General features: G+C 37.4%; 1 protein-coding gene across 1 annotated transcript in view; it reads left to right on the top strand.

Moving 5' to 3' along the window:
* The window catches only part of MYO1D (myosin ID), a 180024-nt gene that overhangs the window by 61873 nt on the left and 91858 nt on the right, over positions 1 to 26293 (top strand). Inside the window, exons 15-16 of the mRNA XM_058180229.1 lie at positions 6887 to 7053; positions 7806 to 8013. Coding sequence (XP_058036212.1) covers positions 6887 to 7053; positions 7806 to 8013 — 375 coding nt within the window. The remainder of the gene's footprint in view (positions 1 to 6886; positions 7054 to 7805; positions 8014 to 26293) is intronic.

The raw sequence follows: 26293 nt of genomic DNA, 5'->3' as shown, positions 1-26293 counted from the left end.
ATCAATAATCCAATCCATTCTTTCATCCATGTTAATATTGCGGCCTGGTAATACAATTCCCAATTTGGTAATCCAAAACCTCCTCTATTTCTTGAATCATTATTTCTTGAATCATTGAATCATTTAAAGCTAATTCTTGCTTTTTTCTCTTGCCAGATATATTTTAATATTGTTTTATTAAGTTCCTCAAAATATTTTTTTCCAATTTTATCAGAATTGTTTGAAATAAGTACAATTATCTTGGCAATATATTCATTTTAATTGTGGTTTATTTTATTTATTTATTTATTTTATTTGATTTTTATACCGCCCTTCTCCCGAAGGACTCAGGGCGGTGTACTGGCATAATAAAACCGACAATACAATATACAAGTTTAAAATACGATTTAAAAAACTTAATTAATTAGCCCAGTGATTAAAATTTACCATGCTAAGACCCCGTTTAAAATTAATAAATTTAACATTAAAATCCCAATTTAAGCCAGCCCCGCGCGGATAAAAAGATGGGTCTTGAGTTCGCGACGAAATGTCCGAAGGTCAGGTATTTGGCGTAAACCCGGGGGAAGCTCGTTCCAGAGTGTGGGAGCCCCCACAGAGAAGGCCCTTCCCCTGGGGGCCGCCAGCCGACATTGTTTGGCGGACGGCACCCTGAGAAGTCCCTCTCTATGGGAGCGTACGGGTCTGTGGGAGGCGTGTGGTAACAGCAGGCGGTCCCGTAAGTACCCAGGTCCTAAGCCATGGAGCGCTTTAAAGGTCATAACCAACACCTTAAAGTGCACCCGGAAGGCCACAGGCAGCCAGTGCAGGCTGCGCAGGAGCGGTGTTACATGGGAGCTACGCGTAGCTCCCTCTATAACCCGCGCAGCTGCATTCTGGACTAACTGAAGTCTCCGAGCGCACTTCAAGGGGAGCCCCATGTAGAGAGCATTACAGTAATCCAAGCGAGAGGTAACGAGCGCATGAGTGACTGTGCATAAGGCATCCGATCAAGGAAGGGGCGCAACTGCCGAACCAGGCGAACCTGGTGGAAGGCCCTCCTGGAGACGGCCGTCAAATGATCTTCAAACGACAGCCGATCGTCCAGGAGGACACCCAAGTTGCGCACCCTATCCTTTGGGGCCAGTAACTCGCCTCCAACAGCCAGCCGCGGCTGCAGCTGACTGAATCGGGGTGCCGGCATCCACAGCCACTCCGTCTTGGAGGGATTAAGCTTGAGCCTGTTTCTCCCCATCCAGACCCGTACAGCCTCCAAACACCGGGACAGCACTTCAACAACTTCATTGGGGTGGTCCGGGGTGGAAAAGTACAGCTGGGTGTCGTCAGCGTACTGCTGGTATCTCACCCCGAAACCACTGATGATCTCACCCAACGGCTTCATATAGATGTTGAACAACAGGGGCGAGAGAAGTGACCCCTGCGGGACCCCACAAGTGAGGCCCCTCGCGGTCGACCTCTGCCCCCCTGTCAACACCGTCTGCGACCGATCGGAGAGATAGGAGGAGAACCACCGATATACGGTGCCTCCCACTCCCAATCCCCCCAACCGGCGCAGCAGGATACCATGGTCGATGGTATCGAACGCCGCTGAGAGGTCTAATAGGACCAGGGCAGAGGAACATCCCCTGTCCCTGTCCCTCCAGAGATCATCCACCAATGCGACCAAAGCTGTCTCCGTGCTGTATCCGGGTTGGAAGCCGGACTGGAACGGGTCTAGATAGACATCTTCATCCAGGTGTTGGGGCAGCTGTCGCGCCACGGCACTCTCTACAACCTTCGCAACAAAACGAAGGTTGGAGACTGGACGATAATTACTCAAAATAGCTGGGTCCAAAGAGGGCTTCTTAAGGAGGGGTCTCACCATCGCCTCTTTCAAGGCGGCAGGGAAAACCCCGTCCAACAAGGAAGCGTTGATAATCCTCTGGAGCCAGCCTCGTGTCACTGCCTGAGTGGCCAGTACCAGCCAGGAAGGGCACGGGTCCAGTAAACATGTCGTGCCGTGAAACCTCCCCAACAACCTGTCCACGTCCTCGGGAGCCACAGGGTCAAACTCATCCCAAATGTGCTCAACAAGACGTGCCTCCTCTCCCTCGCTTGGATCATCCCAAATTCGGTCCAGACCGTCCCTCAGCTGAACGATTTTATCGTTATTCTACCTATCAACGATAATTGCAGATTTTTCCATTTTTCCAGATCTATTTTAATTTGTTGCATCAGTTTGTAATAATTATCTTCCTTAATCGTTACACATCTTGCTGTCAGCTGAATCCCTAAGTATTTTACTTTCTTAGTAATCTGAATATCTATTCTTTTCATTAACTTTTTTCTTTTATCTTTTTTGGTTTTTTTTTCTTTTTTAAAAAACATAAACAGTACCTTTTTTCTGAACAGAGTATTGACCAAGTCAAAATTTACAGCTTATAAATACTTCCCAAATATAATTTATATATTTCAGTTTCTGCCATATTATTCATTTTTTTATTTTTCATCTCTACTTAATATTTAATTTATAATCAATATTACCATTTGCCCTAATCTCCAATCTTAATCTTATTTCATTTCATTATCCATTTATCACATATATTTCTCAAAATCACCACATTTGTAAATTATCAATTTGTTTCCTCTTATTTCCTTTTTTCTATTGAAACCCAATAATTTAAACAATAGTAATTTCCATCCTTAGTTTCTATTTTTTATATAAATAGCTTGATATTTCACATTTATCTCTTAATGTCAATTATTTTCTATGGTGGACCAATTTATCATTTCTTATTTTCCCTGTTAATCGTTCTACCATTTTACTGAAAACAATATATTTCTTCAGTTTGTTTTTCACATCATCTTTTTCAAATACAAACATTATCTTAATCCCTTAATCATCTTCTTTTTCTTAATTTCTATTAATATTCAGTTTCAATTTCATTTGAAGTTCTATATCTTAACCCATTCTAAATATATAATAAAATCATATTAACCCTTCTACCATTCTTTTTGTATTTCACTATTTATATCATAATTCAATTTTTACAATACTGATATTAATACAGTTCATTTGAACTGAAGTATATAACATATTTCCTTTCACCCTTTGCCTTCTTTTTCTCCATTCTACCATTAGTATTACACAATATATTTTGTATTACACTCACAAATATTAATAATAATACAGTTCACTTATAACTATAGGTATATATCATATTACCCTTCCTCCTTTCCATTAATTACTCCTTTAACCATTTTCTCTTGGTCCATCCAGCAATCCAACCTCTTAAAATTTTCCTCCCTTTATCCCATTCTCTCATTTTCTTTTTTTTTCTTTTTATAATTATTATGTCTTTTCTTCTGTATCCTTCCTTTGACTTTTAAATCCTTTACTCATCTAGTTTGCCCTAAGTTCCCATCTGATCTATTCCCCTTTTCTCCTCTCACTTTTATTTCCCCACCATTGATCTCAGTGTAATAATTAAACTTTTTTGTGCCTAATCCTTTCCCCTTTTCTTTTCTCTTTACCTTAATCCTATCCTCTCTATTTTTGCCATTGTTAATCCCAGAGTAATCATTAAAAATATTTTCCTCTAGCCTTTTTCCCTTTCATTTTCTTCCCTTAGTTTGCTTCTTTTTTGTAGGTTGTTTCCTCCTATCCCTTCTTTTTTTTTTTTCATTGTTACTCCCAATGTAATTGTTTAATTTTTCATCATCAATGTCTTTATCTTCAGTGCTGTTTTCTTGCTTTTTGTTTTTAGCCTCTTTATCCAATTGAATATGTTCTGATGCAATTTCTCTTTTTCTATCAAGATTACACGCATGATTACATACACGCATTATTTTAACCATCTCAATTAGTTCTTGCGCCATTTGATGTTCTGGTTTGTTTTTAACTCCAATTTACAGTTTTATTATTTTCCACCTCCTTTGGTTGTCGAGATCAAACAGCTTAAAAGAAAACAAATTCTCCTTTAAACTTCTCACAGCTCTTGTAGCTCAAGGTCACTGTAATTTTTTCTAGATTTCAAATTGTTCGTTGTAGTGCTTTTTTTCCAGCAGCAGATGTCTGTCTCCAATCCACAAGTTTCAAATCAACAAAATCGCAAAATATCCAATTTGCCTATCAATTCCGCTTATTAAATGCTTTTCACATTTCTTCTTTCTCTTCTTAATTTTATATATCCCAAATTCCAGTTTAAAATCCAATTTGAAATCCAATTGAAAAATTTCCTTTACAAGGCTTTTGAATTTTTTGAATTTTGAATTTTTCTTTGTTCTTCCTTCAAAGTTCAAAACTTTTAAGATGATGTCCAATCTTGTTCAGAAACTATTTTCTTTCGGGTTTCTTTTTCTTATAATAATTTTAATATCTCCAAATCCAATTTCCAATCCAAATATCAAGCTCCATTCTGGGCTTTAGTGCTTTAACTTCCATTTTGTTCTTCTTCCCTTCATTAACATTTCCCAAAGGCAATTAGCTGCTATTTCCTCACCGGGACTTTTTAAATTTTTTTTAAAAATACTTCTTTTTTATCTGTGAGTTGGCCAATCATTCACTCTGTCCAAAACACCGCATCTGCACAAATCTTATTCCGGTTGCCCCAGCTTCATGACAGTCCCCCACCGCCGGATCAAAGAGCTTCCTCCGATTTCCGAGGAACTTTCCTGTTCCTCTTGGTCACTTCTTTAAAAAAAAAATATATAGCCTCTATCAGAGGTGTATCTTTTTGACATTTAGAAGACAGCCTTCTTCTATATTGTTCTATTCAACACAGTCACTGGCGCTTGCAGTTGCATTTAGAAAAATCTGTAAACATCTCTGTAAACAATCAGAAAATCTGTAAAAGACATAATTGTATTGAACTTTTAATTATTAATTGTATTAATTTCATTATTCTAATTTATTTATTTTATATTTCTATATTCTTTTTATTTTTAAATTTGGGCAGCAACTTTGGGTATTAACCTAAAAGAAAGGCTTAATCTATTCATATGCATAATTTAAAAAAAACAGAGCAGGCCTTCCTTATAAAGTGAAAGGACAGAAATGTTTGAGGAAATTATTTCACAACTGAGTAGGAACTAGCTTTTTTTAATTTGGCCTCAGTTCTTTATTTAAATGACAGTTGAGAATTTTGCAAGTAGGAACATTTCTGTACCATCTTTCTATTTTTATTTTATTATTTATTATTTTTTTTAATTTGTCACAACATTATATATAAGCATAACCATGAAATAACTATACAATATATAAGCATATATATATAACCATAAGTATGTAATAACTATATGAAATTGTATACAATCAAAGGGAACATTAGGACAGGTAGGCATGTTGGTGCTCTTATGCACGCCCCTTACAGACCTCTTAGGAATGGGGTGAGGTCAATAATAGATAGTTTTTGGTTAAAGCTTTGGGGATTTTGGGACTTTCAACCCTGTATCCAGCAGAGATCTGTGCTCTCAGTATAGATCAGGGGTGTCAAATTCGATTTCATTGAGGGCCGTATCAGGGTTGTGTTTGACGTTGGGGAGGCCTGGGGGACCATGGGCAGGCTGGGGTGGGCATGGCCCTCTGCCAGCAAAAATGGAGCCTGGGGGGTGGTGTGCATGGCCCCCAGGATCCCATTTTTGGTCGGGATGGCCTCCAGCCCTCTGCCAGCAAAAACAGAGCTCAGCGGGTGCCCATCCGAGCTCCGTTTTCATTGGCAGTGGCACCACAGGCCGGTCCGTTGCTGTTTCCAGGGCAGCCCTGCAGGCCAGATCTAAGCACCCTATGGCCCGGATCAGTCCTGCAGGCTTTGAGTTTGACACCCCTGGTGTAGATACTTACCAGACTTTTTTAAAGAGAGTTAATAACTAGCAAGCCAACAGAACTAGCAAGCAGTAACTATAAACTAGCAAGCAGTCTCTTTAATTAGGCAGGATGGTTAAAATCTAGAACAGTCATGGCAAAGAAAAAAATATATTGGTCAAATTTTCCCTTCATGTTTCCTCTCTTCTGTTTTCTTACTGGCTGGCAACTGTTTTCTGAGAAGATCTCTTAATAAAGATATTGTCTTTGAGAATGTTGGATTATCTCATGGCTAACACTCCTGCTATTACATAGGATGTTCAGTACTTCTCTTTATTTCTAAGAGCTGCATGGCAGGGAAAATTCTGCCAGCTATAGTTTTTATAATTGCAGGCTGGCAATCTTAAGATGATAGTGAATGTCTATGGAGATTCTCAGTCATCCAGCTCATGGTTGTCCCAAAGGTGCTTTTTCAAGAGGCAACTGGACTTTCTGTTTTTTCTTTGAAGACATTTCACTTCTCATCCAAGAAGCTTCTTCAGCTCAGAGCTGAAGAAACTTCGTGGATGAGAAGTGAAATGTCGTCAAGGAAAAAACAGAAAGTCTAGTTGCCTCTTGAAAAAGCACCTTTGGGAATGACGGTGAAAGGTAAGAAGTTGTAACAATTGATTAGGATATTAAATTTCATATTGCCTAAGCTAGAAAAGAAATGACTTTTTTGCTGGATGCCTGTCTCAAGAAGTTGTTTAATCTTTTTATTCTTAATGAGGGAAGCAGTATTGGCTGTTTTCTAGTTGGTGTGGAAATGGATTATAGAAATGTGTAGTCAAGAATGAAGACATATAGAATAGAACTACAATACTAGAACTTCTGTTTGCATTGTGGAAATTCATTTAATGAATTTGTTGTATCTTTCATGATCTTATTTCAGGGGTTTCTAGGAGTCTTGTTTTTCTAATGGAATTTGATAGGAGAAGAAGGTTGGGGGATCCTTCTTTAACGATGGTTAAAGAATTGGAACGTTAATTTGCTCATTGTCATTTTCCCCTTACTCTTTTATTTTATCTGTTAATTCAAATACTGTTGTTTCTGGTTGCTTTCTTTTAGGAGCCATACTATGTCCGCTGCATTAAACCCAATGACAGGAAGTCACCACAGCTGTTTGATGAAGAACGATGCAAGCATCAAGTTGAATATCTTGGACTTCTGGAAAATGTAAGAGTACGGCGGGCAGGATATGCCTATCGCCAAACATATGAAAAATTTCTTCACAGGTAACAATTGATTAAAACTTTGCAAATTTCTTACAAATAACAATAAAAATATATTTGTGGTTTGATATTAAATTAGCATTCTTACACAAATCACAGTTATGTCTTAAAGTAACTTTAAAATAAATTATCAAGATTAGTGAGACCAGCTAAGGAAAAACCCATTTTATACCACTTTTAAATATTCTATATAAATGTGTGTGTTTTTTATGGAAGAGCAGAAGTTTCATGGGATATCTAAAGAATTTTACACAAATCTTTTATTCAAATGCATTACACATGGAACAGTTTTTATAAATCCTTTTTCTTGCTCAAGGCTCAGTTCTCTTTATCAGCTAAAGCAAGACCTCTCTTACTTACTTAGAACTATTTGGCAAAAGCTAGAACATGCTAAAATTTTATTTGTAAACATGATTAAATTATTCACCCAAATCCACTTGAATCTTAGCTTAATTTAATATTATTAATTACTTTTAGCTTTGTTAGATATACAGTCTACTAGTAGGTATTATATATATTTGCAAATAAGCTGAGAATTTTTGTTGCCAAAATATACAAAAAAAATAAGTTATTGAAAATTAGCATTTTATAATACATATTTAAGATTTCCTAATTCTATATCAAGGCTGTATATTTATTTTCTTTCTATGGGAAATCTACTTTGGCAAGATAATATGGGTTGATGTGGACCTTTCTGCGATATTTAATATTGGCAAACAATGTTTTTTTATAAAATAATACTTGTATCAATGAAGGTACAAAATAATTCCTGAATTTACTTGGCCAAATCACAAACTACCATCTGACAAGGAGGCTGTGAAGAAATTGATTGAGCACTGTGGGTTTCAAGACGACGTGGCATATGGAAAGACAAAGATTTTTATTCGCACACCACGAACACTCTTCACTTTGGAAGAAATGCATGCCAAGATGCTTGAATGGGTGGTTCTCTTTCTACAAAAGGTGAGAAGCAATATTGAAACTTCTTAGAAAAATAATCTACATCTGATATCCATAGATTCACATAATGGAAAAACGTAACTTGTAAAATAAGTTGCCTTCAATCATGTGCTAGTCCTGGTGAATTACATGTACACATACATATAGTTTTTTGGCAGTGATAAGGGAGTGGTTTGCATTGACTTCTTACAGAATAATGTTGTTTTCCCTTATCTAGCATATTTCCAATGTGGCTTTAATTCTAAGGGGTTAAAATAGATGAAAAACCAAACTGGATTTGAAAGACCTGTCCAGTCTTGTTCTGTTCACATGTTGGCCATCCAGATGCCTGTAGGAATCTTACAAACTGAATAATAGCACTTTCCTTCTCATATTTCCCAAGAAATAATCTCAGAAAAACAACATTTTGCTCAGAAGAGGGGTTGCTACTTAAATAATATCCATTATTGTCTTCTCCTCCATTAATTGGTGATAATAATAATAATCTTGGTGAAGACAATTACATAGTTAAGCATATGTTGCATAAAAAAAGTCTCTCTTTCCATGTAGGATCTTTGGATGATCTCAGTTCAAATATTATTGAAAAAAGAAAGGAAAACAATTTCATCCCATTGCCTCATATAATGTGTAATAGCTTATTTCTGTGGCATGTTCTCTTTTATTCGGTCTTCTTTTTTTTCCATGCTAAAAACTCCCTAATGTTCCTACAGCTCTTGGATAACAGTTCTTGCCAGTGACACACTTCTGCATCAGTTGTTGCTGTGAATCCCCCAACAGTAGTTTTAGCAATTTCTTATTATTAGCAAAGAGCTAACTGTGTTGTTAAAAAATATTTGTGGAGTCATTAGTGCTTTCTGAGCTTGGTTGTTTGCTTGCAGAGGTTTTATTACCCAACTCGGTAACATCTTTAGTGCAGTGAAAAAATGTTTTATTATTGCTATCAAAACCTAATTTCTTCTTAAGGAAACTGGTCATTCAAAGTAAATAAGTTGAAATATAACAACCAAATTTGCTTTGCAGAAATAAGCAATTTATTATTCTCTCTTGTCTTTTTAACTCATTAATTATTTAAACATTGATTGATTGATTGATTTTCATAATCTAAGTAGTAAGCTGATGGTTGTATGAAAAATGAGTAAGACATATTTGAACAAGATAGAAATCCATGGAAAGAATAGAGGTTAGAATTCTTAATAACACAGGCTCTAATTTGAAGCATTGTATTATTAACTGATGCTTCAAATTAGAGCCTGTGTGATTAAAAATTCCAGAAATGAGGGCTATTTTCATTAGATGACAACCAAAAATAATTTCTGATAAATATTCATTCTCTGTTTCTTAAACACATACATACAAACACAGTTGTAATATGTTGCTCATTGAATAATGCCATTATTTAATTTTATGAAATTAGCTTTAAGACTTTAGTCTACGTTTGGCTTGTTTATTTTATTCTTATTGATACTTCTTTACCATGAAAAAAGATGGTATCCGCTATTACTGATTAAAAGCTTGTTATAGAAACTAGGCAAAAAATACTTTAGGTCCGTGATGGCGAACCTATGGCATGCATGCCAGAGACGGCATGCAGAGCCCTCTCTGCTGGCACGGGTGCTGTTGCCCCAGGTCTGATCTCCATAGTGTTTCTTTCATGAACTTGTTTCCCTGCAAACGACAAAACAGCAGCTCATAAAAGAAAACATATCTCTTGCCGTGCTGCCAGTGTTGGGATGCCCCACTCCCTCCGGCCAGCTGGTCTTTGGGTCTCTGTTGCACATGCGCGCATGTCCGTGTGCATATCCATGCATGTGCATCGTTGTGCATGTCCATGCATGCACAGATTTGTGCATGTCCATGGATGCATGCCTTTCAAACCTTTCAGTTTGGGCATGTGTGCACGTTCAGTTTGGGCACTTGGTGCCTAAAAGGTTCGCCATCATTGCTTTAGATGAAGATGATTTTTTTTTTCAGTATGACACTTTTTTGAATGTTTTCAGTGCACTTTGTCAATTATTTATCCAAATTAAAATACTCTTTTCATGTTTTTTTACTGCAACCCGAATCTTGTATCTTTTTCTTAATTTGCACAAAAATGCAAACTTTTAACTCCCTTGATAGTAAAACTGTCAGTGTGAAAGGTTTTCTTTTATACTTGCAATAGTGATAGGGAACATTGGCAGCCTTGTTTTTTTTTTAAAAAAATCTTTACCTTTACATATCACATACCACTCAAAGCTATTTATATTTGTTCATAACTGAATTATGGTTTTAGTACAGCATACTTTTCTATATCAGCTTTTGAGACAAATAGCAATAGATATAAATACTGCATATACTAAAAATAATTTTTAAAGGTAAATCTAATGAGAAACTAATGCAAAATAAATCAGTCCTAACAGCAATAACAAAGTTTGTATTGAAAAGTGAAGAAAGAAGCATAATAGTCTGTTGGTAAGGATATTGGAAAGCCTATATTTTTAGCTAAAATTTGGACAGATTAATAAACAAGAATATGGATCACATCTTTTAGCTCTGCCTGGAAACTATTAATACATAATAGAGTTATTGAACTTGTATGACTTTAATAACCAACCAAGTCAGAAATTTGATTACAGTCCACTAACAGTTTTTTTTTAATTAAAAAAGTTTTACAAACATTTTTACCCAAGTTTTCTCCCTCTACCCCTCACCCTCCCCTCCACCCTCCCTCCCTCACCCCCCCTCACCCACCCACCCCCGACTTCCTAGAGCAAAATACAAGATATAAAGCTTAACAATCATAAACTAACATAATCAAACAACCCTAAAAACTTTTATCCCTCCCCTCTTACTTTAACTTCCCCTTTTCCATTAAAAAATAGAAAAAAGGAAAAACAAGCTAATACAATTAAACCCTATCCAATCATAAGCTATCTTCAGTCCTTCTTCTCCGGTATATATCTTTCATGAATAATCTTTCGAGTACGTTGAAACTTCCACTGCTTCTCATAAGTTCCTTAATTTAATATCCAATCTTCAATAAACAATAGTCCATCTTCCAGTATTGTTATAACCAAAGTCCTTCATCCAATAATATATTTGTCTGTCATACATAATAACGTGATCGATTTATCTATTAACATTTATCTTATTCTTACCTACTTAACAAATTTTTATCCAAAATATTTTAATTTTTTAATAAATCCCCCATATAAAATCATATAAAGTTACCACTATCATATCTCTACATTTAAATTTTCTACTACTTCTCATAAATTTTAATTTAATATCCAATCTTCAACAATAATCTTCAACAATAACAACAATAGTCCATCTTCTAATTTTGCTATTACAAAAGTCCTTCACCCAATAATATATTTATCTGTCATACATAGTATTAAGTAATCAATATTTCTATTAACATTTATCTAGTTCTTACCTACTTTAACAATTTTTATCCTAAATAGTTTAATTTTTAGCAAAGTCACCATATAAAATCAGATAAAATTATCAAAATCATATCTCAAAACTATGCCATCTTATCAATATTTCTCCATATTTACAGGCCCAGCTTTATCTCGTGATTGTTTTACTTCCATCCCCCATTTTTCCCCCTCCACCCCTGCACTTATCTTAGCTTCTAACAACCCAAAATTTCCAGCCTTTAATATCTTAGTGTAGAAATCTCTTGCTTTGGAAACTGTATTAAAACTATACTTTCTTCCTTTATGTTAAATCAGCTGGAACATTCCATCTAAACAATATCTGGTGTTTCTTAAGCTCATCCACTAACAAGGCAAACTGCTTTCTACTTTTAACATTTTAGGAGGGATTTCCTTCATCACTAATACATCTTGGTCTAGTATTTGAATTTTGTTTTTATAAAATGCTTGTAAAATTCCATTCCTCACCTTCTTAGTTGTAAAATATACCACAATATCTCTTGGTAGCTGCTTCTGTCAATCCAGGAGTTAACACGATAGATATTTTCAATGTGAACTTCAAAATCTTCTGCTTTCTCTCCAATTACTTGTGCAAAGGCCTGTGTAAAAATCTTTTTTAAAATTCTCCTGTTTACATTCTTTCAGTCCTCTAACCCTCAAGGCATACTCCATTGTTCTATATTGTAATATAACCACCTGTTCTTCTGCCTGATCCACCTTAGACTGTACTTCCTCTATTTTGTATTTCAAATTCAAATTGTTTTGTTTCCTCTGAGCCTCTTCTATTTTCTTTTGCAAATCCAAATTAATTTGATTAGTTTCTTCCATCCTCTCTTTCATTTGAACCGCATGTTCTGCCAATTTTTGAAGTGTTGCCCACACTTCTTCTTCCAATTCATTATTCCGAGCTTCCACCATATTTTTAAATTCAATTATTAGTCCACTAACAGTTTTCAAAGACAAACCCAAGTGAGATGTCACAAGGGCATGGTTTATGGGTCTAGGACAGCGGTGTCAAACACAAGGCCCATGGGCCACATCCGGCCCGTGATCCAGCCCATGGGGTCATCCTGGAAAACGTCAGGGGCTGGCCCGTGTCACTTCGTCTCAGTCTATCCAATGTGAAGAGGAAACATCAGGCTAGCGTGGCTTCAGCCTGGTCTACCCAATGAGAAGAGGAAATATCAGGCCAGTGTGGCTTCAGCCCGGTCTACCCAGTGCAAAGAGGAAACGTGCCAGCAGTTTGGGGAGTAGCATTAACGTGTCCACCCCCACCCAGTCAGCCATGCCCAGTAAGTGGTATCAAGCTGGCCACACCCAACTGACCCCCTGAGGTCTGATGCGGCCCTCAATGAAATTGAGTTTGATACCCCTGGTCTAGGACAACTCGTCATGGCCAATTCGCTGTGACCAACTCACCATGATCAACTCAGCACTGCGGGAAAAATTGGGACAGTTCAAGACAGGTTTAGTTTCTTTTATTATTCAACAAAGCATTACAGAAGCTGGTAGTCATAGGAATGATTTTCTTTGATACAATAGATAAAATAACATGGTCAACAAAAATAAAAGGAACTAAGTGAATCCCACGGCGAGTTGTCCCACCACAAGTTGGTCATGGTGATGTCAAGTGCTGAGAAAATCAGGAGATTCAGGCAGTTCAACTGAGTATAAAGATTTATTGCAAGCTTAAGCTTTCTACAAGAATCTGAACTACTAACAGTCAAAGTGAATTGGTGGTAGATAAAAATAAAAGGAATTTAAACTTCTGGCTGATGTTGCGGCAAGATCAGACACGAAGAGTGGGTCTCCGTGCTCCCACACCAAGTTCTCCCCATTGGAGGGCTCCAAAAGGAGCTAAAGTCACCCTTGTAGGGGTGGTGAAGAAAAGAGGGGTGCCCTGAAGGTTGCAGTGAGTCGCAATTCTCCTGCTTGATCCAGGGCTTTCTTCCCCCTCATCCATGACAAGGAAAAGAGGCAGCCATTATGGCTGTGAGAAGCTGGGACAGCTGAGGCAAAAAACTTGTAAAACATAGAAAATTGGATTTTTAATTGGATTTGGAAAGTCATTTAAAATGCTGGAACTATCTACTTAAATAACTGACTTTGCTTCCAAAAATCAAATTAAAATTGGATTAAATACCTGTCAGATTTGAGACAACACTGAAATTTAAGTTGAGGGCACCACCTACTGATAAATGGAAAATATACCATACTCCTACAAGTCTGGGAAAAATTCTGATAAGAGAAATAAATAACATTTATCTGGAGAACTGGGATGATACCTACTGTTTTATATTTATCTACTTTATGACTACTGGAGGTTCAATTGTGAGAACAAGGAAGATATCTAAGCAAAGGGACTCTTGAATGTTAAGATATATGATTAAATCTATAGAATGGACATAAGGAGATATTTAGAAAGCTTCCTGGACTACCGAACTGGAACGGATTGAATAATCCTGGGATATAAAAACTATGATTATTGTATTTTCTGAGGAGCAACATTAGGCCTGAATATATCGAAGGGAGATAGGGGCTTGGGCAGACACTTTGGAGGCCTGGCAGCATAAGATGGTAGAGATGGGAGAAATATTTAGACTGAATAGAAAAGACCTAGATAGAGATAAAGATCCAAGAGAGAAGTATGGGAGGCAAGCCAAAAAATGAATAAGAATTGTAGTATTAAAACGGGCAAGAGATGATGGATAGAAAGGAATTGCCTTTTAATATAATGGAGGCCTGACTAAAAGCAAGAATAGAATAGCAATAAGACTACACATGTTTATATAATAGAATAGAATAAAAACAATAGCTAGACTAGATTAGAGGTTGAAAGATGGCATTATTATGTTTGTTTAAATAAGGTGATTGACTTTAGAATGGTGCATTGAAACATTGAACAATTAAACAATGAACGATTATATTCCAATACAAATGTGTATCAACACTAGGACTAGTAATGGTGGCCTGACTAACAGCTAGAATAGAAGTAGAAATAAAAATTAGAGGGGAATATTAGTATACACATTTTTATATAATAGAATAAAAGCAATAACCATATGGAAAGATTAGAGGTTGAAAAATGGTATTACTATATATGCTCAAATAATATTATGATTGGCATTAGAATGGCACATGGAAACACTGAACAACTAAATAATGAAGGATTGTCTCTTAATATAAACATGTATACTATAAGATTACAAAAGTTTGACTAATGTAACAAATATTATTAACATCATTATTGTTATTTGTATCAAAATGAATGATACACAGATGCTACACTGTTCGTGTATTGATGTTGATGTATATTTTAAAATAAATATATATATACAAAAAAAAAGAGTCAAATGAATTTAAAGTGGATTGGACTTGGATGTCTTGTGTGTATGAAGGGATTCAATGACTAATTATGTGTTTGAACCCACTCTCAGGATTAGCCTGGTCATCTCCTACAGGTGAGTTGGCCATGGCAAATTGGTTGTGGCAAGCCTGCAATGGCAAGTTGGCCATGGTGAGTTGTCCCATTCCATGGTTTTCCGTGGCAGATACAGCAATTTAAGTAAGGGGCATAGTTGCTCCATCAGCCTCTGTGATTTGAAAATACATGGGTTGTTTGTGATTCTTTTAGTAATAGTTTATTAAATAATTGGAGGGAGGGAAGTAAGAAGCACACCTCATGTGGTATTTTTCCAACTGCTTCATATATTATCAGTTACATAGTTAGTCCGATTTATATAAGGCATTTTAGTATAACAACTATAAAAATAAAACCAAGTTTGTTTTGGAAATACTCTTTCATTGTAGACATCTATTTATGTTAGAACAAATAGGACACAGTGTTTAATGCATGGCTATATTTAAGTCATATTTCTAATATCTATTTCCCACACATCCTTGGGTTCACAATTTTTATAACACAAACAGATACTTTAGGAAGCTGCCAGCTTAACTTCTCAGAAACCCTTTTGTTCAGTTCCCCAAGCCACTTTCTCTGCTTGGAAAGGCATTTGTTTGATTCCCTCAAAGTGTCTTCGTGGAGAAAAATATGTCATCTTAAGTTTCCTGGTCCACATAGAGTAATAACCTTTCCCAAATGTAAATGTGTCTGCCATCCTTCCCAGCCTTCTGAGTAGTGCTGCTCTGCCCCGCCCCCTCACCTTGAGGCATTCTAGTTTCCCCAGACGCTCCTCTTAGGAGACTTGTCAATCAAATCCCCAGCAGCTGTGGTTGCCATAGCAATATTTCTGGGCTAAGTGGTGGGTGGTGAGGGGGTGGATGGGAATGAATAGATGAGAGGAGAAAGGAAAACAAAAGCTGGGCCAACTTCTTATAATTTAATATTTTGGTTCCTAATATGTTCTTAAAATGGTATATGTTAGGAATTGATAGTGGCAAACAAACAAAAGCTTCGATGATAGAAGACGACTATGTCATATTTAGTTACAGACCAGCACCTTAACTGGAGATGGACTTCAGCTTAATGACCTTATCAAAGGTTTTTCATTCATCACCTTTTGAGATCAGATTTCAGTCAGTTGGTAAAAACAAATACTGTTTTTCTATCAGCATAATACATTTATTAACAGAAAATTTGCAACATATGCTTCAGATCGTAGGGAATCGGTTCCATGTAATTGAAAAGATCATTAAGGCTAATCCTTAAGCTTCAGAAATCAGTTTCCGTTTGGCAAATAGTTTTTAACACTCAGAATTAAAGAATTCTAAATTATTCTAAACCAAGTTATTTCATTTTTCATTTCATTGTTTTACCAAGCTTATATATCCTCCTCCAATCAGCAAGCAACTTTGAGAACCTCATGTTCCTTTCATATATAAACAAAATAATCACAATAAACAATATAGATAGTCATTTTTGTGAGAGTAAAAGCACTTCCGATCCCCCTCTCAGATTATGCCAATTGCATCTGGACAAAAGTCTTCTACTACTAAACTATTACTAAAAGAAAGTATAAACATCAGAAATATGAAGTATGGTGTGCCAGTCCACAGAGTAAATATTTTAATTTTAATGCTTACTAAAAAAGAGGAAAAATTAGGTTTTCCAAGATAATGATTCATTGTTTGTGACAAAAGAATGTTAACAATTTCATCAATCAATCTTGTTTTAATTTGTCCCTCAGGGGGCAACCTTTTGAAGGCAGTTATTTTTTAGCCTCTTGATAACCATAAAACAGAAAACTTTTCTGCTGCAATTTTGACCACAGCCTCTGAAAGAACAGATCTCAGATGTTTTATTGAAAACAATATAAGAAAGCTAAGTCTCTGGGTGAAAATTATCTGACTCACTTCAGATTGGGTGCGGGGAAAATCAACTTTTCTTTGACAGTGTGAAATATTGTTTGCCAATTAGCTCAAGCAAGTATGAACAAGGTTTAGTGTGAACTGAGAGTATATGTCTACATATAGTTCAATCAGAATAAAGCTGGAAGGGACTTTGAAGATCTTCCAATCCAACCCCCTGTACAAGCAGGAGCCGTGATGGCAAACCTAGGGCACCTGTGCCAGACATGCAGAGAGGCTCTGTGGCATGCAGAGCCTCTCTGTGGGCATGCGTGCTGTCACCCCAGCCCAGCTCCAATTGCATTTCTCCATCACGTTTCACTCAATCAATTCCAACTTCTCACAAAAAAAAAAAAAAAAGATCTCACGAAGTTGGAATTGATTGAGTGAACTTTTTCACTCATGCGCTTCACAATGGGGGAGACAATGTCCTGTCCTCCTCTTGAAGCCCATTACAACGCGGAGCCTCAACACGACCCTGCGTTGCCTTGGCAAAAAAAAAAAAAGCAGTTTTTTTTCCTGCAGAGCTGCCTGTGTTGGGATGCTCCACCTCCCCACCAGTCAGCTGAACTGGGTGCTCTGCTCCTGGGCTCGTCGGCCTTCAGACATCGTTCCCACCACCCAGCACCAGTTCAGGGGTTCCTTCCCCCCCCCAATGGGGGAGAAGAAAGAGAGAAGCAGAGGGAGGCAGAGAGAGAGAAATAGAGAGGGAGGGAAAGAGAGAGAGAGAAACAGAGGGGGCAGGAAAAACGGGGGGCAGGAAAAAAAAGAGAGGGAGGGAAAGAAATGATATTACTAAAGTTTTTCTTTTTTAGTTTTTTTTTTTGTTGCTAAACATAATGTTTCAAAAGCAGAAAAAGTCGCTTCAAAGGAGTCTTTGAGGGCTAAATGCCAAGAGGCATGGATTTCTTCTGCCTTCTGCATTCTTACCCCGCACTGAAGCGAACCAAATGGGCCAGGGTCTCCCCGCTAAGTGGCCCCACTGATCCCGCTTGCAAACTCTATTTAGCATGGCTCCAAACATTCAGCTCGCGTGTCTTTCCCGGCCAGTGCCAGTGCCACAGAAAGAGTTTGAGAGGGAGGGAGGGAGGGAGGGAAAGACAGAGAGAAAGACAGAGAGAGGGGAAGGGAAAGATAAAAAGAGAGACAGAGAGAGGTGGGGAGGAAGGGAGAGAAAGAAAGAGGGGGAAAGAGAGCAATGGTATTACAAAAGTTTTTCTTTTTTATTGTTACTAAATGTAATATTTCAAAAGCAGAAAAAATGAGAGGGCATAAAAATGCATTTATCATATTTTTCTTAGAATAATTAGCTGAACTCTGCATTGTTTATCATTATTTTAGGTAGTAAAACCTCATTATTCAGGTTAAGTTGCCGTGTTGGGACTTTGCGATAAATAAGTGGGTTTTGGGTTGCAATTTGGGCACTCGATCTCTAAAAGGTTCGCCATCATGCCCTATAGCATTTCAGCATGTCTCTTCTTAAAAATCACCAGTGATGAAGCACCCATAATTTCTGAAAGCAAGCTGTTTCATTGGTTAATTGTTCTCATTGTTAGGAAGTTTCTCTTTAATTCCAGATTGCTTCTTTCTTTGATTAGTTTCTATCCATTGTTTCTTGTCTTGCCTTCTGGTGCTTTGGAAAATAAGTTGACCCCCTCTTCTTTGTGGCAGCCTCTCAAATACTCGAATAATGCTATCATGTTAGCCCTAGTCCTTCTTTTGTCTAGAGTTGCTCTTCTCTGCACTTTTTTCAAAGTCACCACATCTGTTTTGTAAACTGGATGCAGTATTCCAGGTGTGGTCTTACTAAAGTTTTATAAAACAGTACTAATACATCATGTGATTTTGATTCTATGTATATTGTATTAGCTTTTTTGGCTACTGCTGCACACTGCTGACTCATGTTTAAGTGATTGTCTACTAGGACGCCAAAGTACCTCTCACAGTTCCTGTTTTTGAGCCAGAATTACAGATTAGGTTTTGCCTAATCTGTACTTCTGCTTTTGGTTTTATGTGGTAAGCCTGAAAATAATTCTCTAAGGATCTGAGATAGTTCATTTACTTTCCATCATAACTCATGATGGTCATAAAGCAGTCACTAGATAACCAAACCTGATTTTGACATTCTTGCTGTGGTCATTAAGTGGATGCTGTTTTTATTGAAAGTAGATTTCCAGCAAAATCATCATAAATTGCTATCATGTGACACAGGAAATAGGTGGACAGATGTGAGAACTTCAAATCCAAGTCAGAAATCTCATTTTCAGGGACCATTATAAGTTCAGTCCCTAAGTGATTGGTTGTAAATTGAGGATTACCTGTATAAAGTTGTATTAAGTCCCAGTGACATAAAAACATTTAAAAGATTGTTCATCTTTGTGTGCTGCTATTAAATTACCTTGTAGGCTAGTGTAGGAGCTATTTGGAAGCTAATATGGATATTGTTTGCAATGGAACTAGAAATGTGAATTCTTTCTTTATGAAAGATAGACTTAACATAATAACAGAGTTGGAAGGGACCTTGGAGGTCTTCTAGTCCAACCTCCTGCCCAGGCAGGAAACCCCACACCATTTCAGACAAATGGCTATCCAACATTTTCTTAAAAATTTCCAGTGTTGGAGCATTCACAAGTTCTGCAGGCAAGTTGTTCCACTTATTGATTGTTCTAAGGAAATTTCTCCTTGGTTCTAAGTTGCTTCTCTCCTTGATTAGTTTCCACCCATTGCTTCTTAACATAACATAACATAACATCAGAGTTGGAAGGGACCTTGGAGGCCTTCTAGTCCAACCCCCTGCCCAGGCAGGAAACCCTACACCATCTCAGTCAGATGGTTATCCAACATTTTCTTAAAAATTTCCAGTGTTGGAGCATTCACAACTTCTGAAGGCAAGTCTTCAGAAGCCTTCAGGTGCTTTGCAGAATAGCTTGACTCCCTCTTTTTTTTTGGCAGCCCCTGAGATATTGGAACACTGCTATCATGTCTCCCCTAGTCCTTCTTTTCATTAAACTAGACATACCCAGTTTCTGCAACCGTTCTTCATATGTTTTAGCCTCCAGTCCCCTAATCATCTTTGTTGCTCTTCTTTGAACTCTTTCTAGAGTCTCAATATCTTTTTTACATCGTGGCGACCAAAACTGAATGCAGTATTCCAAGTGTGGCCTTACCAAGGCATTATAAAGTGGTATTAACACTTCACGTGATCTTGATTCTTTCCCTCTGTTTATGCAGCCCAGAACTGTGTTGGCTTTTTTGGCAGCTGCTGCACACTGCTGGCTCATATCTAAATGGTTGTCCACTAGGACTCCAAGATCCCTCTCACAGTTACTACTATTGAGCAAGGTACCACATATACGGTACCTGTACATTTTGGGTTTTTTGCCTAAATGTAGAACCTTACTTTTTTCATCATTGAATTTCATTTTGTTAGATAGCACCCAATGTTCAAGTCTGTCAAGATCCTTGTGTATCTTGAGCCTACCTGTTCTGTCCCCCCTTCCACTTCACGGAGAAACGCGAGTTTCACAGTCCTTTTATTGACACTGACCTGATTCTTCTGTAGGAAGCACAAGACTTGGCAGCGACCGTGCAGAGGTCTGCCAAGTTCTGAAGTCTTAATCTCGGACAGAGATAAAAGCACTCGTGTCCCAGTCTTGTTGCCAAGCTTACAGGAAAGAAAGGCCTTTAACTCCCAATCGACCGAGCTGCAACACACGCTGGGTAGTTTTTTGTCCGTCATGAAGCCCATGGCAGCTCCACCCGCTTTTATCCTCTATGGGGTATGGCTCCGTGACTCAGCACTCTCTGAGCCTGCCATACCTTTTCCTCTGTTGTGCACACTTATCTTTACGTCACTGCCTCAGGTCGATCCAAGATTGATCGTCAGCAGCTGGGACTTGGGGTGTTGCCAGGGAGGAGGAGGAGGGTCTGGGAGAGGGAGGCCTTGTCAGCTCCTCCTCCTGGCCTGCAGCTGGAACTTGGGGCGGTGCCAGCGAGGAGGGTTCTGGTGAGGGAGGCCTTGCTGTCTCCTCTCCCTCACTCTCTGAGTCACTCTCCTCCATGAGGACAGGCTCAGGGGCCGGCTCGGGGGCTGGCTCGGGGGCCAGAGCCACAATACTATCTTTGGAGTGTTGGCTATTCCTGCCAGCTTGGTGTCATCTGCAAATTTGATGAGTTCCCCATCTATCCCCTTGTCCAAGTCATTGATGAAGATGTTGAAGAGTACTGGGCCTAAAACAGAGCCTTGGGGTACTCCACTGCATACTTCCCTCCATATGGATGTAGTTCCATTGAGGACTACACGTTGAGTGCAGTTGGTCAGCCAGTTATGAATCCATTTGGTGGTGATGCTGTCTAACCCACATTTTTCTATTTTATCTAGTAGTAGGTTATAGTCTACTTTATCAAATGCTTTACTGAAGTCCAAGTAAATTATATCGACAGCATTCTTCTGGTCCACTAATTTTGTCATTTTTATCGAAGAATGCAATGAGATTAGTCTGGCATGATCTGTTTTTGACAAACCCATGTTGGCTTTTGGTTATTACTTTGTTTGCTTCTAGGTGCTCAGTGATTTGTTGCTTGATTATCTTTTCCAGAATCTTCCCGGGTATTGAGGTCAGGCTGATAGGTCTGTAGTTTCCTGGATCTGTTTTTTTTTTCCTTTTTTGAAGATGGAACTACATCAGCTCTTTTCCAGTCCTCTGGCAGTTCCCCTGTGCTCCAGGATCTTTGAAAGATATAGTTCAGTGGTTCTGAGATCTCGTCTGCCAGTTCCTTCAGAACCTTGGGGTGTAATCCATCCGGTCCTGGTGATTTGAACTCGTCTAGGATAGATAGGTGTTCACTTACCATTTTTTCCCCTATTTTAACTTGTGTTCCTAATCTGTGTTTTGTGATGCTGTTTTTGATAGGTTGAATTGTTTTTTTCCTTTTGTGTAAAGACAGATGCAAAAAATGAGAAGTAGATCTGCTTTCTCCCTGTTGCTTTTCGCCTTCTTGCCACTTTCTCCCAGCAATGGGCAATTGTTTCCTTGACTTTTTTCTTGTTTTTAATATGTTGGAAGAAGCTTTTTTTTTTGTTATTTTTTACTTTTGTTGCTAGCCTTTGTTCGTTGTGAGCCTTAGCTTTCCTCATTTCATCTTTACAGACTTGGGCTATTTGCTGATATTCTGCCTTAGTTATTTGCCCCTCTTTCCACTTTTTATACTTGTCCTTTCAATTTGTCAGATAGTTCTTTATGCATCCATGCTGGTTTCTTTTGAGATTTATTATTTTTCTTCTTCATTGGTATTGTGCTAGACTGGCCTTTTATAATCTCACTTTTCAAAATTTCCCAAGCTTCTTGAGTTGTTTTCCCCTTGAGGATTCTCATTCATGGAATCCTTCTCAAGCTGTCTCTAAGTTTATTGAAATTAGCTCTCTTAAAGTTCAAGACTCTAGTTTGACTTTGTTCTACTACTTGTGTTTGCATAATGTTGAATTCCAGTGTTGTGTGATCACTTGCCCCCAAGGTTCCTGTAGCGTCAACACTTTCTATCGTTTCATCTCTGTTAGTGAGAATTAAGTCCAATATGGCTGATCCCCTTGTTCCCTTCTCTACTTCTTGGGAAATGAAGTTGTCTGCTAGGTTTGTTAGAAACCTATTGGATCTTCCACTTGGTGCAGAGTTTGTCTCTCAGTTGATGTCAGGGTAGTTAAAAACCCCATTACTACTGTGATGTGCTTCCTACATACCTTAGTTAGCTGACTAGCAAAAAGTTCATCTACTTCCTCTGTTTGGTTGGGTGGCCTACAGTATAGACCTATGGCAATATCATTTCCCCCCCCTTTAATATTGACCCAAATGCACTTGAAGATAGACTTGAAGTTTCTTTTTGGACAAGGTTTCTGGCTTGTGATGGCCAATATTTAGTGCTAAATAATTTGTTTTGAGCTACGTTTCCATTTTCCTATCTAGTATTGTGTTTCTCATTATTGCCTTATTACTTCAAATATTTGAAATTAATCTCTTTTATCTCTAGTTAAGATGAAAATGCATGGGGCAAGTCTAAACCCCTTTCTTAAAATGATGTTGACATCTCATTTCTCAAAAGGGGAAGTGAAATGTAAAAAAAGCTTTACTGTGTGTCAAACACATGAATCTAAAACATAAGTAACAACATTGATCTGTAAGGAAAGGTAAGGGAAAGTCCAACATATGCAAAATAATGGTTAGGCCAATCTAAAGAAGTTCTTCAGCTTTCTTTAAAAAAGACTATATTGGACAGGCAAATGCACTTAACAGCTACATATATCTCCTTTATATACCATCCTGCAGCATCCTGAAATCATGCCAACCAGATTCAGGTATTTTGCCAGGGCTTTTTTAAAGAGGGCAGAGACTTTATGAAGATACATTCTGCTCATATACCTCCCAAGACCTGAGCAGAAATGAGCCTGTTGCAGCTCTCTGGCAAAATGAGATATTTTTTAGAATAACATTTTTGCACTAATCTTCAGCTGAAAAGACTCCCAGGATAGTTAACAGCTTATTGAAAAAACTTAGATGATTCCTCCCCTTAGGTTTGTAGAATAAAATATGGAACATAAAGAGAAAATGAGGAAGAGGAATTAAAAAAAAACAGAGATGGAAACAGTTCAAGAACTTGATGAAATGGTTAAAGCCCAGAGACAGTTAAAAAGAAATAGGAGCCAAAGACAATTGTTCTCTACCCTGCAGTTGTATATTGTTTTCTCTCTCTCTCTCTCTCTCTCTCTCTGTGTGTGTGTGTGTGTGTCTCTCTCTCTCTCTCTCTGCCCCAATCTCTCTCTCATACACACACAAACAAATAAGGAATTATAACATAATGATATACCAGTGAGTTACAAAAAAGAAGGAAATCAGACTTCTGAAGAATGGGGAAGTATATTACCACTCTACAGCAATAGTACTGGCATTAACCAGGGTACTTGGGTGATAAATATATTTTATGCGTGTGTCAGTGAGGGGGAATTTTAAAAAGGTGACATTTTAGCAGTAGTTAAATTTCTATAAGAGAGAGCGTATGACAATATAGTGAATTATTTGCTCTCTCCATTATCATTATGGCTGTATAGGTGCTCATATTTACCCCCATCCTTTAAATAGTATGGTGGGTGGGAACTGCGCACCAAAAAATTGAAGGTAGCAGATCAAATTAAACTTGATGTATAATTATATCACATAAATAACATTATTTATAATAATTTAGTTTACTTGATATATTCCAAGTCTAAACATAGGACTCTAAGGGGCGTGCATAAGAGCACAAACGTGTCTACCATTCCTGTCCTATTGTCTCTTTCCCTATGTATATATATGTTTATAGTACCTTGTTTCTCCTCATATATACGTTCATATATTATATAACCCTTTATGCTACGCTTGTATATATTGTTACGACAAATAAATAAATAAATAAATAAAATAAATAGCTTTGTTCTCATGCATGTATATGTGTTTGTGTGTATGTGTTTGTAGCCAAATTAATAAAAATAATTGAATTAAAAATTACTGATTAAAATTAATTGCTTGTAAACTAAGGTACACTGTTTATAAAATTGATTGATCCCCATCAATTATTCTGTCTTACAAACACATTCTCACACATAGACACACTATACAAACATACACTCCTGCCACCCACCCCCCAAAAAGAATCAGCTAAAAAAAGGAGAAAAACAGATTGGAAGGAAAGGGATGTTTATTCTAGTAAAGGATAGAAAGAAAAAAGCAAAAGGAGATGAAACAATACAAAGCGATAATAGTACAACTAAGGAAAAAAGGGAAAGAATATGGAGAGAAAAGTAGAGCTTCTAAGAATTAAAGCATTCACTAGATAAGCAAAGAGGGGTCCTATCCTTGAACACTTTTGTGTTACTCTTTGCATATGCCTTACCACCACATTGTATGAATACAATTGAGCTGTTCTTTTAGTTTACAGAACCTTCTTCTCCTGAAAATCCATAATTGCATATCTCATCAATTTATTTATTTTGGTGCAGTTTCCCTCTTCATTAAAACTTTTCTATTTTTCATATACACAATTCTCATTTTCATTATTCCAACAATTCCTAATATGTCCCATTCAACTTATAGTGGTGAACCTTATGATAGGGGTGTGTTGTATTGGTATATATTACAATCAGGCTTCCTCTTTCCTTTTTCTTTCCCTCTTTCTTTCTCTTGAGGAAGGTTGTTTATTTGGTCTTTAGTTGTTATAAATATTGTTTTTCGTTACTTCCTTGGCTGAATTTTACATCTTCTCCTAACTTGATGTAACCCACATTTATAGAGGTATATACAAGAAAGGCTGGTTTTTGACATCATGTACTGTATATAAAATATTGATAGTTGTGTTTCTAATTATACTGGGTAATTAATTAATCTAGTGTAAGTGGAGAATTTATGCATCTCTAGGGATCTGTAGAATGCCAGCGCAAAAAACGGAATCAAAGTTCTTCAGCATTTGTGAGGGAAATAGGAGTCATTTGCATACCAGTAGGAGGAACAAAGGCTCCTTTTAAGCTGAGCTGCAGAAGAAACAAATATTATCCCAAGGAAGCAATAGGCATTTTGAATTGAATGTAGCCATTGTGATTGCTTCTTAGAGAATATTACTTTCTAACTGAAATTCAGTATGAGCTTCCTGGGGGTTTAGAATTCATATTTGTAGAGAGTGAAGGGAACACTATTTGCAGAAATCCTACTGATAAGTTTGTCTTCTTATAAAATGAATAAATACCTTTCAGCAAAAAAAAAAGAACTATCAGGTCTGTATCCAGCATATCCTATGGGACTTTACCTATATTTTTAAAAACTTCAACCACAAAAAACAACAACATGGCCGCAGTTATAGAACAGTGCATCATCAAAATGGAAAATTAGGCTGGAAAATAAGATCAGCATGCTAACATTAGATGCAAACAAGCTAGAAAATGAATAAAGAAGAGAAACTGAAGAACAAGACCAAAGAATATCTGGTCAAGAAAGATAACCTAGAAACAAGGAAAATTAAGGAGCACTGGAAACACAAAGCATCATAATACAGTCAAGAAGATCAGATGATTCAAAGCTTGAATTTGCTCACTATAGGCAGAATCTCCAATTTCAATTGAATCTGAAATGTTTCTGTCAATCCATCAATGGAAAGGCTACAGTGAACCAGCCAACATCTGATGAAGAAACAGTATCATTCTGAGCACAAGAACAATACAACAAAAATGCAGCTTGGATAGAGGAGTTTGTTAAGAATAAAAAAGAAGTTGAAATGTAAGAACCAGTAATAATAGCACCAATGGTGGAGAAAAGGGCAAGGAAGATCAAGATCAAGATCAAGTGAAGATAAACTTTATGGGTTTTGATTTATTAACTGCCAATTAACTGCCAAGCAGTTTAACAACATACTGCAAGGAGGTAAAGATTACCGTATATACTCGAATATAAGCCGATCCGAGTATAAGCCGAGGTCCCCAATTTTACCCCAAAAACTGGGGTAAACTGGGGACTCGAGTATAAGCCGAGGGTGGGAAA

This window comes from Ahaetulla prasina, chromosome 4, assembly GCF_028640845.1.
Source record: "Ahaetulla prasina isolate Xishuangbanna chromosome 4, ASM2864084v1, whole genome shotgun sequence".
NCBI classification, from domain to species: Eukaryota; Metazoa; Chordata; class Lepidosauria; order Squamata; family Colubridae; genus Ahaetulla; species Ahaetulla prasina.
Note: the sequence above shows the minus strand (reverse complement) of the source record. Positions and strands in the feature narration are given on the sequence as shown.